General features: G+C 50.6%; 1 protein-coding gene and 1 long non-coding RNA gene across 11 annotated transcripts in view; one reads left to right on the forward strand and one right to left on the reverse strand.

Moving 5' to 3' along the window:
* Positions 1-10,490, forward strand: part of ATG13 (autophagy related 13) — a 43,483-nt gene extending 32,993 nt beyond the window's left edge. For 4 of the 10 annotated variants that reach the window (XM_019656388.1, XM_019656387.1, XM_019656393.1 and 1 more), the window contains 8 exons: positions 966-1,064; positions 1,807-1,917; positions 2,325-2,461; positions 4,420-4,534; positions 5,084-5,161; positions 5,385-5,501; positions 6,073-6,201; positions 8,243-10,490. In XM_019656388.1, the coding sequence (XP_019511933.1) occupies positions 966-1,064; positions 1,807-1,917; positions 2,325-2,461; positions 4,420-4,534; positions 5,084-5,161; positions 5,385-5,501; positions 6,073-6,201; positions 8,243-8,320 (864 nt within the window). In that variant the 3' untranslated portion in view covers positions 8,321-10,490. The remainder of the gene's footprint in view (positions 1-965; positions 1,065-1,806; positions 1,918-2,324; positions 2,462-4,419; positions 4,535-5,083; positions 5,162-5,384; positions 5,502-6,072; positions 6,202-8,242) is intronic. The other 6 variants (XM_019656391.1, XM_019656392.1, XM_019656390.1 and 3 more) reach the window with 2 other exon arrangements.
* On the reverse strand, positions 6,911-8,271 carry LOC109390217 (uncharacterized). Its single transcript, XR_002125521.1, has 2 exons — positions 8,209-8,271; positions 6,911-7,318 (listed from the first exon to the last, which is right to left on the reverse strand). It is a non-coding gene; the product is annotated as an uncharacterized LOC109390217 (long non-coding RNA).
* Positions 10,491-11,774: the final 1,284 nt, after the last annotated feature.

Here is an 11,774-nt window from a genome sequence, read left to right on the forward strand (position 1 = left end):
CTTTGGTTTTACCTAGGGAATTGCATAATTGTTAAACAACTTCTATTTGAGCTTTTGCTAGATTCCAGTAAATATATGTTAATGTGATGTTTATTTTGCCAACACAATAAGGATGTTGTGTCATTTGGGCACAGAGTTGAGTCAACCAATAGTTGTGACCCTGAACCTGCTACTGTGACTTAAGGTCCTACCTCCAATTCTAAGCATTAATCAGCCAATTGGTGAGACTTATTAAAGATGGAACAGTAAGACCCAAAATCATCATCATGCCCATACTTGGCTTTGAAGTCATAGGAGTTTTGAAAGTGCCCCAGCTTTTACTCCATCAAGTCCTCCTACACCATTAGAGACCGTAAGAACACACATACACACACACACGCACACGCACACTCAGCCCTAAACCTATGTCTGTACACACCCACTCATCTTCCCTGGGATGACAGTGTGCAGCCTGGCACCTGAGTATTTTAAAGTCCAGCCAATAAATGTCAGCTGTCTAAACCTGTCCCTGAAGATCCTGGGTCCCCAGGAAAAGGCCTTCACTCTAACATTTTAATCTCCACATCCCCATTCACACCTGTGCACACCTGTGCCTGCTCCCAGGCCCTTCCTATTGGAAGTCGTTCTCTAATGTCTTCCCATCCTCTTGACTAAAGACAGACTAATGCCTGGTTAAGGTTTCCCTGTTTTGCCAAGTCATTCAAGCTTGACTCAGCTTTGTTTCCCAGCTGCTCCTCAGGGAGACACGCATGCGATGGAGCGCCCTGGGATAAACACCTCTGCAGACCCTGCCAAGTTGTCATATTGGGAAAGCAGCCATGCAGCTTTCTGCCCGCGGCATGCCTGACTTCCATTGTGCATTTCAGCCTCTACTGCTACTGCCCCTTGGGAGTTTTTTTCACTTCTTTCTTAAGTCCCTTTTCTTTTTTCTTGTTTCTCCTGTCTCTGTTTGTATCTGTACACAGTGTGTGTTTACTGTCACAAAGGCACATTTTCAGACCCCTACTCCTGTGGTGACGGATACCCTGAGGGTCCCCATGGCAGGACTGGCCTTTTCCCATCAAGTGAGTCCATACTGGGAAGAAGGGGATAAATCAGACAGCATCTTTATATTTAAAATTGTAAATAAAGTACAGGGTATAGCTATTTAAATGTCCCCGAGTGTTCTGTGGTTGTTTTGAGGCTTGGTAATTGATTTTTAACAGGACATAGCCATAGCAGAGCAGCCCAAAATAGGACCATTTGCCCCTCCTCCCACCACGGATGTGAAAAATACATGGAGTTATTTATATCTTATTTCCAAATAAACAATCCAAGAGTGGTATTCTTTCTTTTTCAACATAAACAGGAGCCCTCCCATACCCAGTGGTGATGGAGGGTGTGATTAGTGAAGACGATTTCTGTTTCAAAGGGACCTCAAGGACAAAGGAGAAAATAGAATGACCGGGAAAAACAGATGAGTTTGGCTCCAGGTTCTGCCCAGGCTTGTGCTCCACAGATGTGCTGGGCTGGAAGCCGAAACAGTTAGCTGAGCCCCTTTGAAAGGGGAACAAGGGATTCGTTTGAAGCCTTTGGAAGGCTGCAGATCTGGGAACCTCAGTCCCACTGCAGCCAAGTCTGTCTTTTCATCTAAAACGCAATAGCCTGGTCTCCCTTTAACCCTTCCATCAGGCCCCTGTACCGGGAGGATGTGGGCTGGGATCCATTCCGTACCTCTCTGCTGAGCTTGGTCCTTAGTCATTCTCTAGGGTTACCTATTTTTTCCTCCTCCTCTCCTCCGCCCCTCTTTGTTTTTCTCTTGCTTAGCTCTCAAGCTCTCGCCTTTCCTATCAGCCTGCTGCCCTGGGCGTTGGATCAGCTGACCTGGCTTATCCAGTAGTATTTGCTGCTGGCTTAAACACTACACACACTCACCAGGTATCTTTAAAGATGGGGAGGACCCTGGGGGTTCCTGTGCTGCCCCGCCCCCCCGCCCTTGCCCTGAGGTAGTTGAGGGGCCTTCTTGAGACACCAGTTTCATGCTAAATGTTCCAAAGCAGAGCTCCTCTATGACTTCGAAGGACTAAGGGGACTCTGAGAGAAAGGGGCCTCTTAGACTTAAGAAAGGAAAGGAGAGCTTGCCGAGTGTTTGCCCCTCTGTAGTTGTTGCCATGCATATCTAGGAACTGAGTCCCAGAGAGGATAAAAAGCCAAGGTTTCCTGCCCACTGGGTGGCAGCATTGGTGACGGAAAAGCTCGAAAGCAGATCCCATCATGTTAGGCCGAGTGTCCTCTCCTGCCAGACACTGCCACAATTCACTGTATTTTTCCATTTTTCCCCAAAGCTAATGGTTCCTGGGAAGGAAGGCGGGGTACCCCTTGCTCCCAACCAGCCTGCCCACGGCGCCCAGGCTGATCAGGAGAGATTGGCCACCTACACCCCTTCTGACGGGGCCCACTGTGCTGCCACGCCTTCCAGCAGGTGAGTTCACTCATGGCTCTGCCACTGCTCTGGCCAGCCAGGGCCCTGTCACATGTGCTTATTTGGCCTTGGTAAAGAATAGCTTTTGGCATTGGCTCAGGCCTGGCATTTGCGCCCCAAATGTGGACTCCTTTAAGTTGCAGATAAGAATCTTACATTGCAGCTGGTATGTAAGGAAACTGGCCTCGCTCTGCGAACAGCAAGCAGCAGGGGCTTGGCTCCTATCTTCATGCAGTGAAGGGGTTCCTCAGATGGTTTTCTCTTACCCCAAGATTTATTCCCTTGAAGTTGGGCTTCAGTTTACCGTAACCCTGAAGTTGGGCCACAGTGTGTCTAGGGTGGCAGTTAGGATTGATTCACTTTTTCTGCTTTGAGTCCTCATGGAGATCCTTTAGGAACCACTATTTTTCCTCATTAAAAAAATCTTTAAATCTTTGTCTCTTTTGGTCACAGAAATGATACATTCTATGAAATTCAAATTATAAAGACATCGATTAGTAGAAAGTGAAAGTTCTCATAATCCCACCCTGCAAAAATCACCACTGTTACCTCCTTTTGAAAGACAAGAGGCTCTCAGAAGGGTTAAGTAATTCGTCTAAGAGCAATTGGCTTGCCGAGTGGCCAGGCAGAAGCCCAGCTCCTTGGACTGCAAGTCCATGTTCACTCTTTCCATGACACTCAGAGTTCTCCCGTGGGAAGCTGAGGCTGTCTTGTCCTCCCTTGCCCGGAAGGCCCCAGAGATGATGATGTTGGTTGCCCTGCCACATCCTAAATGAAGAAATTCCTGGTATTTTTTTTTTTTCATTCCCACAGTGGAGTGGTGGGAGGGAAATTATTTGGGAAGATCTTTTTGCGCCAGCCATCAGGAAAAATAATTACTTTCATTCCTGACTGCCCAAGCTTCCATCCTCTTACCCCTCCCCCATTAGATACCCAAAGGAAGATCCTGTGAAGTCATTTTACACTCTGGTTTCCTGAGCCTCAACTCCTGGGGCATGTTTGGAAGTAGCTCAAGACAGAGGACCCTGTGGGGGGTTCTTAATGCAGGCAGTCTGAGCCCAGGCCTTTCCTCAGGGCCGGCGTTCCCTGCTGGCTGGAGCCCAGAGGCACTTGGAGTGCACAGTTCTCCTCCCCATTTTGAGCCCCTGTTTTGCACCAGAGGACCTTTCCTGTCTACTGCTACCTCAGGGCTGTGACTGCTGGTCTGGCAGCCACAATATGGGCCCGTGTTTCTGCTGCTTGGAGCTCTCCTGTCATCCAGGAGTCAGCATCAGTCTGGAGGGCTGGAGAAGGGAAGGCCGTAGGGGCAGCCAGACTGAATGTGTCATTACCAGACCTTGCTAGACTGAGGGATGATTGGCAGTGAGGAGAGGGGGGCATGGTACAGAGCACAGCGGACCTCATCCCAGGTGACTTGTCAGGGTGGAGAAAGCTCTGGCCAGGGTCAAACTTGGGACCCCTGTCTTAGAGTAATGGCCATGTCCCTTGTGAGGTAAGGCTTAAATTTAGCATCGTATTGTAAACCATACAGTCTTACTGGTATTTTTAGCTAACAACAAAACAAAAGTAAGATGGAGAACGGCTGAAATTTTAAGTCTGGCTCTGTAATAGATTATTGTTTAAGTTACAGTTGTTGAGAGCTGCTTGCCTACACCTATATTTGCTATATGCATGGTAACTGGTGCTTATCACTGGCGTTTCCACAATTGTAACACTAAATTTCATTCACATGTGCATAATTTTTAGTTTTTCAGGAAATGTAGCCCTCTGCTTTCAACTGAAAAGGGGAGGGTGACAGAGGCAGGAGCCAGATCACCATATTGCCATTTCCCACATGGGTGGGGAGGTGGGGGCAACTCCTGCCCTAGGCTGTGACCCTAAAATAGTAGATTTATGGGGAACTAAGGAAGCTCTGCTGTGATTTGAGAATGAGTACCAACATTACCTTTCTTCTCCAGTGAGGATACCGAAACTGTATCGAACAGCAGTGAGGGACGGGCCTCTCCCCATGATGTCTTGGAGACCATCTTCGCCCGAAAAGTGGGGGCTTTTGTCAACAAACCCATCAACCAGGTGATTTTTCTGCCACTGCCACCTGTGAGCATGTCTGAGCTCTTTGAGTGAGGCCTTACAGACGGGATCTGTACAGCCACTGACATTGCATGCAAATTGCACGTGTGTGTGTGAATTTTTGTAAAGAGGGTTAATAACCTGTGACAGCCCTCCAGAAAAAATTAAAAACTATTGTTCTGTGATCTTTTAAGCCTCCCATAGAAAAGGGAGACTAGACACCATTTAGTACCAATACAATGCACTAAAGTGTCATTGCCTCAGCCGAACTTGAAATTGGAGCTGTCTTCTCAGCTCTGCCAGTGAACAGTTGTTACTGAATTACTGTGGGTCAAGCTTCCAATGCTGAATTCCTGGGGAGCCCTGACCCATGTTTATTCTATGGGCATGTGATTGGAGGTGGAGGAGGTTGGGGACGTCTCCAGCAGTACAGGAACCTGAGGGGCGGCATGGTCAGCCTGGGGGTGTGAACGTGCTGGGCCTCCAGTCTTCTGGCAGCCTCTAAGGGAGCACATAATCTGGGCTCTAATACTTTCTCCTGCACCTCTTCAGGTGACCCTGACCAGTTTGGACATACCCTTTGCCATGTTTGCTCCCAAGAATTTAGAGCTGGAGGGTGCTGATCCCATGGTGAGTCCCCTACTGACTAAAGTTTCCAGTGAGACGGACAGACTCGTTGTCCTTCCTGGGCGAGTCGCTGTCCCTCCACAGACCATCCGCCATGCCTCTCGGCTTCTGGATTTGCAGCTCAGAATTGAGGTCCCTTCAGAAACCTCAATACTATACACAGTAACTCGCACGCAGTGCACAGACAGAACCCGCCCCAACCCACCTCTGCCTTATTCTGATCCAGGTGAACCCTCCGGATTCCCCAGAGACGGAATCTCCTCTCCAGGGCAGCCTGCACTCTGATGGCTCCAGCGGGGGCAGCAGCGGCAATACCCACGACGACTTTGTTATGATCGACCTCGTGAGTTGCTGTCACCTTCCTTGACCTTTGCAGCTTTGATGCCCCCGGGGACGTGTCTAGAGGCATCCATTGCACTTGAATAGGACTTTCTTCACGGGGTTCAGATGGGCTGGTATAGAGGGAGGAGATGGGACAGGCGGGCACCCAGCTGTGCAGTGTACGTGGGAAGCTGCCCTCACCCTGCTTGGGAGACATTTGGAGGACAATGAACAATACGGCATTTTGTGCCATGTCTTTGGTTGAAATTCATAATGCAGTTCAGCTGTAAATGGGGATTTTCCAGTTGTAGCCACGTAGACCCTATTCATGGCTGAATGGATAGCCCCATGCTAAGGAAAGGAGTTTGAAAGATGGGGACATAGCCCGAACCAGGGGAGAGGAATGTTATCACTAGGACTGGAATTCAGCTACCCGGAAGAGAAAGGTGTAAAGACTGCTCTCCGAAGGTTAGCCTGGAGGAACCTTTGCTTTGAAAATTACCGGAAGGAATGAGGGTTATTCAGAGACTATCTCCTCTGATTTTCCTCTGTGGTACAAGGTAAGCTAAACTGAGTTTGTCTTGTTTTTGAAGAAACCGGCGTTTTCTAAAGATGATATTCTTCCAATGGACTTGGGAACCTTCTATCGTGAATTTCAGAACCCCCCTCAGCTGAGCAGCCTTTCCATCGATATCGGGGCACAGTCCATGGCTGAGGACTTGGTATGAAGACCCCTCCTCTCACCCCACCTCATGCTCTGACCTCCCTTCCCCCTTTGATGGTCATTTCTGCTCCACAGACCCAGAAATTTCTTCCTGTTCCTCCCCCACTCCTACACCTCCCATCTTCCCTGTAACAGGAAAGAGACACTTTTAGAACATTATCTGCTTTAGATAACACTTGCGATTTGCATTTTGCCTGGCAGTCATTATCTTGAATTTGCTTGCACTCACTTCCTCCTTTTTTCTGCACACACTCAGCATTACTTACACACTCCTATTGTTTGGTGCCTGATGTCTTCTACTTGTTGATGCCACTAAGCCAAACTGCTCCAGCAGCTCTTGCGTTCAGCTGTTTAGCTTGCCAGGCAGATGCCAGTGGTATAGGGCAAAGGAAACACAGGGTCCTTGCCCGTCCCGGGAGCCCGTTCCCTCTGCTTGCAGCTCTTGTGTTTAGCCAGATGTCCCGCTACTCACTGTAATTACCACATTTCCACTCAGGATATTCTCTATTTCCTGCCTCCGAAGGTCAGAGGAGTGCCCTGAACAGCCACAAACTCTGGGTGTCTCACACCACCAGAAGTCAGGGTACCTCTGCCTGAAGTGGAAATATCACCTCCTCTATGAAATCAGAGGAATGGCTCTAGCATAGCTGCCTTTCGTTTGCTTTAAACAGAAAAGCATGCTGAGTGATAACAATACAGTAATAATGTCATTATTAACATTTATTGAGGCTTCTGAGCATAACATTTGTCGAGGTGCTAAGCATTTTTCTAAGTGCTTTACGTGAATCTTCAACAGCCCCAAGAGGTAGGTTTTCTTATTATCCCAGTTTACAGATGAGAAAACGGACACTGAACACATAACTTGCCCATGGTCACACTGAGCCTGCAAAACAAGGCTTTGGTCCCTGAGAGTCTGGCTTCTGCTTTTAGGCTCTTAACCACCGACACCCCAGGCTATCCTTTGACATGTGCTTGGAGGGAACTAGAGTCCAGAGGCCCTCAAAGTGAGGCTGCGACCAGTCCCAGCCGGTGGTCCCTCCTGCCAAGCCTGCCGGCTGCCGGCTCTGTAGGTTCTGAAGCGGCAGGTTGTCCCACCTCTTCCAAGTCCCTTGTGCCTATCAGGAAACCGTGTGTGATGGTTTCAATTCTTCAGATGCAAAGTCATCAGTGGAGCTAGACCACCTCATTAGGGTCAGATTTTTTTAATAGTTGATACTTAAGGACAGCTAAACTTAACTCCCCATGGTTCTCTTTTCTTCTCTTTTTCCTTCTCTCTCAGTCCCCTCTAAAGCTCTCCCTCCTTAGCTGGTAGAAAAATGCACCACAGACCTGCTGGGTCAGAATCTCTGGGACGTGTGGTTGGGACTGCCTTGTTCACGTGCCCCTAGGGGGTTCTGATGCCCAGCACAGGGGGCGAGGAAATCTTTTATAAACTTTTCTTAATTTTCAGCACTTTAAACATACCACTTTATTCTAGTGTCAGTTTAACCCAGTGGTCGGCAAACTGTGGCTTGCGAGCCACATGCGGCTCTTTGGGTACGTACATGTGGCTCTGAAGTAAAATTGAAAATGAAAAAAAAAAACTATCATAGTTTCATTTATAAAATTTTTAAGGGATATTATTCACATAATGGTGATTTCATTTGTTTTATGGCTCTCACATAATTTTTAAGTTGTTGTGAGGGACAGGATTGGCTCTTCCATCTCAAAAGTTTGCCGACCCCTGGTCTAACCTATGCCAAAGATACTTCACATTTCATTTCTCTCTGTCATTCTATCATTGGTGTGGTCCTTTTCTGTCTCATTAAGTTGTGGCCCACTTGGATTCCCCAGGCTGTTCTGTCAGACCCCCTCCCCAGCCCCTACAAAACCCTGCTGGACAGGAGCCCTCCGTCCCAGGCCTGTTCAGCTGCCCTGAGTTCTCCTGCGCGCCCAGCCCAGCCCAGCCGCGCTCCCTGCCTCAGCCCAGTGCCTGGGCGGGACGCCTCTTCAGGGCCCTGCCTACCTGATGAGCGGCTCTTCTCTCCCTCCTGGTGCAGGACTCACTACCAGAGAAGCTGGCTGTGCACGAGAAGAATGTCCGAGAATTTGATGCCTTTGTAGAAACCCTGCAGTAAAAGTTGGTGTCCTCGAGTACCAGCAGCATCCCCTTTTTGTGGTCCCAGGCGACAGACAGCCTCCCACTCATCAGCTGCTCCCATCCCTCGTCCTGCTCCCAGCCAGGTGGAGGGGAGGCTGGTTTCCCCCATGGGGACCCAGAGGTTCCTGCTCTTGCATCTCCTGGAGACGCCATGGCAGCAGTCAAACCCAGTGATAGCACTTGCGAGGACTCACCCTCTGGCTTGGAGATGGGAAGACCCTTTTGTAAAAAAAGGGCCGTCTGCTTCCACCGCCCATCGGCAACTGCTTCACAAAGGCTGTCATGTTCTTCCCCTGCTGGCCCTGGGCCCTGGGTCCACCCTGCAGCTGGCCCCTTGCCTGCCTGCCATTACCACCAACCATTTGACATTCCAGCTGGTGGCCCAGAGTCTGGTGTGGAGGCAGAAAGAGGAAGGAGACCGTGCTGGGAGGAAGAATGAAGGGCTCCTTCCAGCTCTCTGTTGTCCTTTAGTTCTGGTATCTTCTTCCTCTCGCTCCCCCTCCCTCCGCCCCTGTGGCTATACTTTTGGCAATATGGCAGGCCTCTTGCCCAAGACGATGAGAACTCCAAAGTCAGCCAGCCCCTCCCTTGACAGAGGGTCTGAGCAGCCCTGGTGGCTGCCTGTGCTCGCTCCTCAGCTACACGGAAACAAGCCCGTGTCCCTATGATTGGGAGTCACAGCAAACGTTCTTGTCTTTCCTCCTTTCCCCTTTTGCTGCTCCTTGGTTATAGAACATGGTAAATATTTATTACATTCAGAGAAGTCAGATATTTTATAGAGAAAATATGTTTGAAGTTAGATGTTCTCACTTAGGGAAGGTGGAGGGCCCCTTCCTGGGGCAGGACCTCCCCTCCTGCGGAGGCTCCTCAGATTCCAGGTTGCTGCTCTGGGGATCTTCCTTCCCATATGTATAAAGTGGGAGCCAAGAACAGGGCTGGCTGAGGGCAACAGAACCTCCCAGACACAGCGTTTGAACTGACAACAGGGGTTACCTTGGCCACCTGCACAGTCCTGGTGAGCGCCTTGGGTCTCTCACAGCTTCTGCAGTGACTGTTCTGGCAGCCCAGGAAGCCTTGGGTGCTAACCATGATGACTTCCAGAGTCGTGCCACATAGCGTGCCCATGGGGCATTGTGTGTGCCCCGGTGGGCCTGGGGAAGGCCAGACAGCTTCCCTCCTTCTGGGGCACGTGTCCTGTTTCTCAGGGCTGGGTCATGGGCCTTGTCCTCCTTCCACCTGGGCCTGGCCACCACCTGTCTTTAATCCCAGGGTCTGTACATTACTCTGAGGTTTACTCGTTGCGTTGATTCCTTGTTGAGAAACTAAAGCTGGGCATATGAACAACAACCTTTCAGGAGTTGTTACTTGAGTAAGTCAAGTGCCTAGCCGGTAGTCCTGGCCATGGGAAACTAGGCCTGCCCCACTCCTCCCGGCCCACCTGGCGTATTCACTGGCAGCAGCTGTCCTGCAGTGGAGCACGTGGCCCTCGGTTGCTTGTTAGTAAATGCATGTGACATTGTTCCCACCTGCAAGGCTGATCTCTGCGGCTGGATTGGGCTCCGATGCTGTCTCAGTTAGGCTGAGTCCTGCCCCTGTGCATGCATTCTGCTGCCACAAAGACGTGTTCCCAGCAGGGCGGTCCAACTGGCCGTCCTATCTTTGTGCCAGAGCACCCCCACGGCCCGCTAAATCAACTCACATTACCCCCAGGCTCGAGCGCTGAGAAGGGTGGAGGCCCGTTGTAAGGTATTGTCTCCCCAGCCCTGCACCTGGTCCTGCTGTCTCAGCCGGACCTCCTTTTGAGGCCACACATGGAAAAGCCTGTTAGCCATTGTCCTCTTTGACTTCTAATTGTTGGCCTGTGCAGGCAGCAGCCTTTCTTCAGGACCCCATCAGTGAGAGGCCAGGGAGGCTGAGCTGAAGCTGGGAGGAGCAGAGCAATTGTCAAGGCCGGCCCTTGCCCCTCAGCCCTGTCTGATAAAAGGTATGAGCCCTAGACTGACTCTAACGCCCTGAGACAGGACTGGGACCCGTCATCTGTCTGCAGGTGGCCGAGTCCCCTCCTCCAGCCTACCTTGTTTGGAAATACTGAATTATACTTTAAAATGTATTCAAGAGATTTCCAATAAAATTTTTTCTGTACTTTACTGCTTCCTGTCCTGCAAGTTGTCTAAAATTCTAGCCCACTGCCTCCCACGTCTGTGCAGGCCTGGGTCACCGACAGGCTCCGGGGCAGGGGCAGGGGCAGGGGCAGGGTGGTGCGGTATGAGGCGCAGAAAGGCTGCAGATTTAGGCCGTTGTAAGTTTTGGGGCTTGGCCACTTCCCAGCTGTGCAGACGGGCTGGTCATGAGACCAACTAGAGCCTCATGTCCCTGGGCCATAATGTTCTCATTTCAGGGGCTCCTAAGTGAATATTCAGTGAGATAATGTGTATGAAATAGCCTGCATATGAAGTAAGCTCATCATAAAATCTCCATAAAACATAGGCCATTATCACCAGCTCTTCCCCCCTAGGCCACACAGCTTACCACAGCTTGGAGGAAATGGCCTTTGGTCAGAGGGAAAGACACCTGGCAGGGAGTGTGGGGCACCCCAAGTTGCCTGCCTGGGATCTGTTTGCTGATCAGTGTGAGGGGTTGTGGCTGAGCAAACCAGACTGAAGGGAAGGGGTTGAGTGAAGTAGCAGAAAGGCAAGGGCCAGTTTGTTGAGCTGCCCTGGTCTGACAGACAGCTTGAGCCAGGACACTGGGGTGGTCTCTGAGGGGCCATGGAAAGTGGAAGGTCCCAGAAAGTCGAAGGGCCTCGGCAGCAGGCCTCTCAGCCCTGGCAGAGCTAGCTCCGGCTTCCTAGTTTGCGCCCGCAGCGAGCGAAGAAGCTGAAAGTGGAGCCCGTGTCCCAGAGGCGGAGGTGCTGCTAGAGGCCACAGACCAACTACCGGGCAGACACTGGCAACTGCTGTCTGGGTGGCTTCCTCACCTTTTCAGGCTGAAGCCAGAACCCAGGACAGAAAAGGGCTGGTTAGATGGTTAGAAAATTCTAAATTCGGCCCAAACCTGAGGCTGCAATGAATGAGACCCACCTACTGTTGCCATTATGGGCCCTGGGAGCCCCTGCTTGTTAGTAAACTATGCTGGTGACACTGACCATGGTGCCTGACCAGGCAGCCAGTCAGGACAGAGTTGGCCAACCCCTGGGGGAGAAATGGTAGACTGTCCTTGGTATCCTCACCTTCGATTCGGGTCCCCCAAAAGCAAAGCATTTCCCCATGTCTGACGATGGTGCCCGACTCCTTTAAAGCATCTCCCTGCACTCCCATCCCCAGAGACCTGCTGTTGCCAAGGCAGGGGTAAACTGGCTTTTGAGTCACTCAGCAGAGGCCTTGCCAGGAGCCCAGCCCAAGTCAACAGCTCTCTCCCTGTCTCCCGCCCCA

The sequence above is a fragment of the Hipposideros armiger genome, unplaced genomic scaffold, assembly GCF_001890085.2.
Source record: "Hipposideros armiger isolate ML-2016 unplaced genomic scaffold, ASM189008v1 scaffold_258, whole genome shotgun sequence".
NCBI classification, from domain to species: Eukaryota; Metazoa; Chordata; class Mammalia; order Chiroptera; family Hipposideridae; genus Hipposideros; species Hipposideros armiger.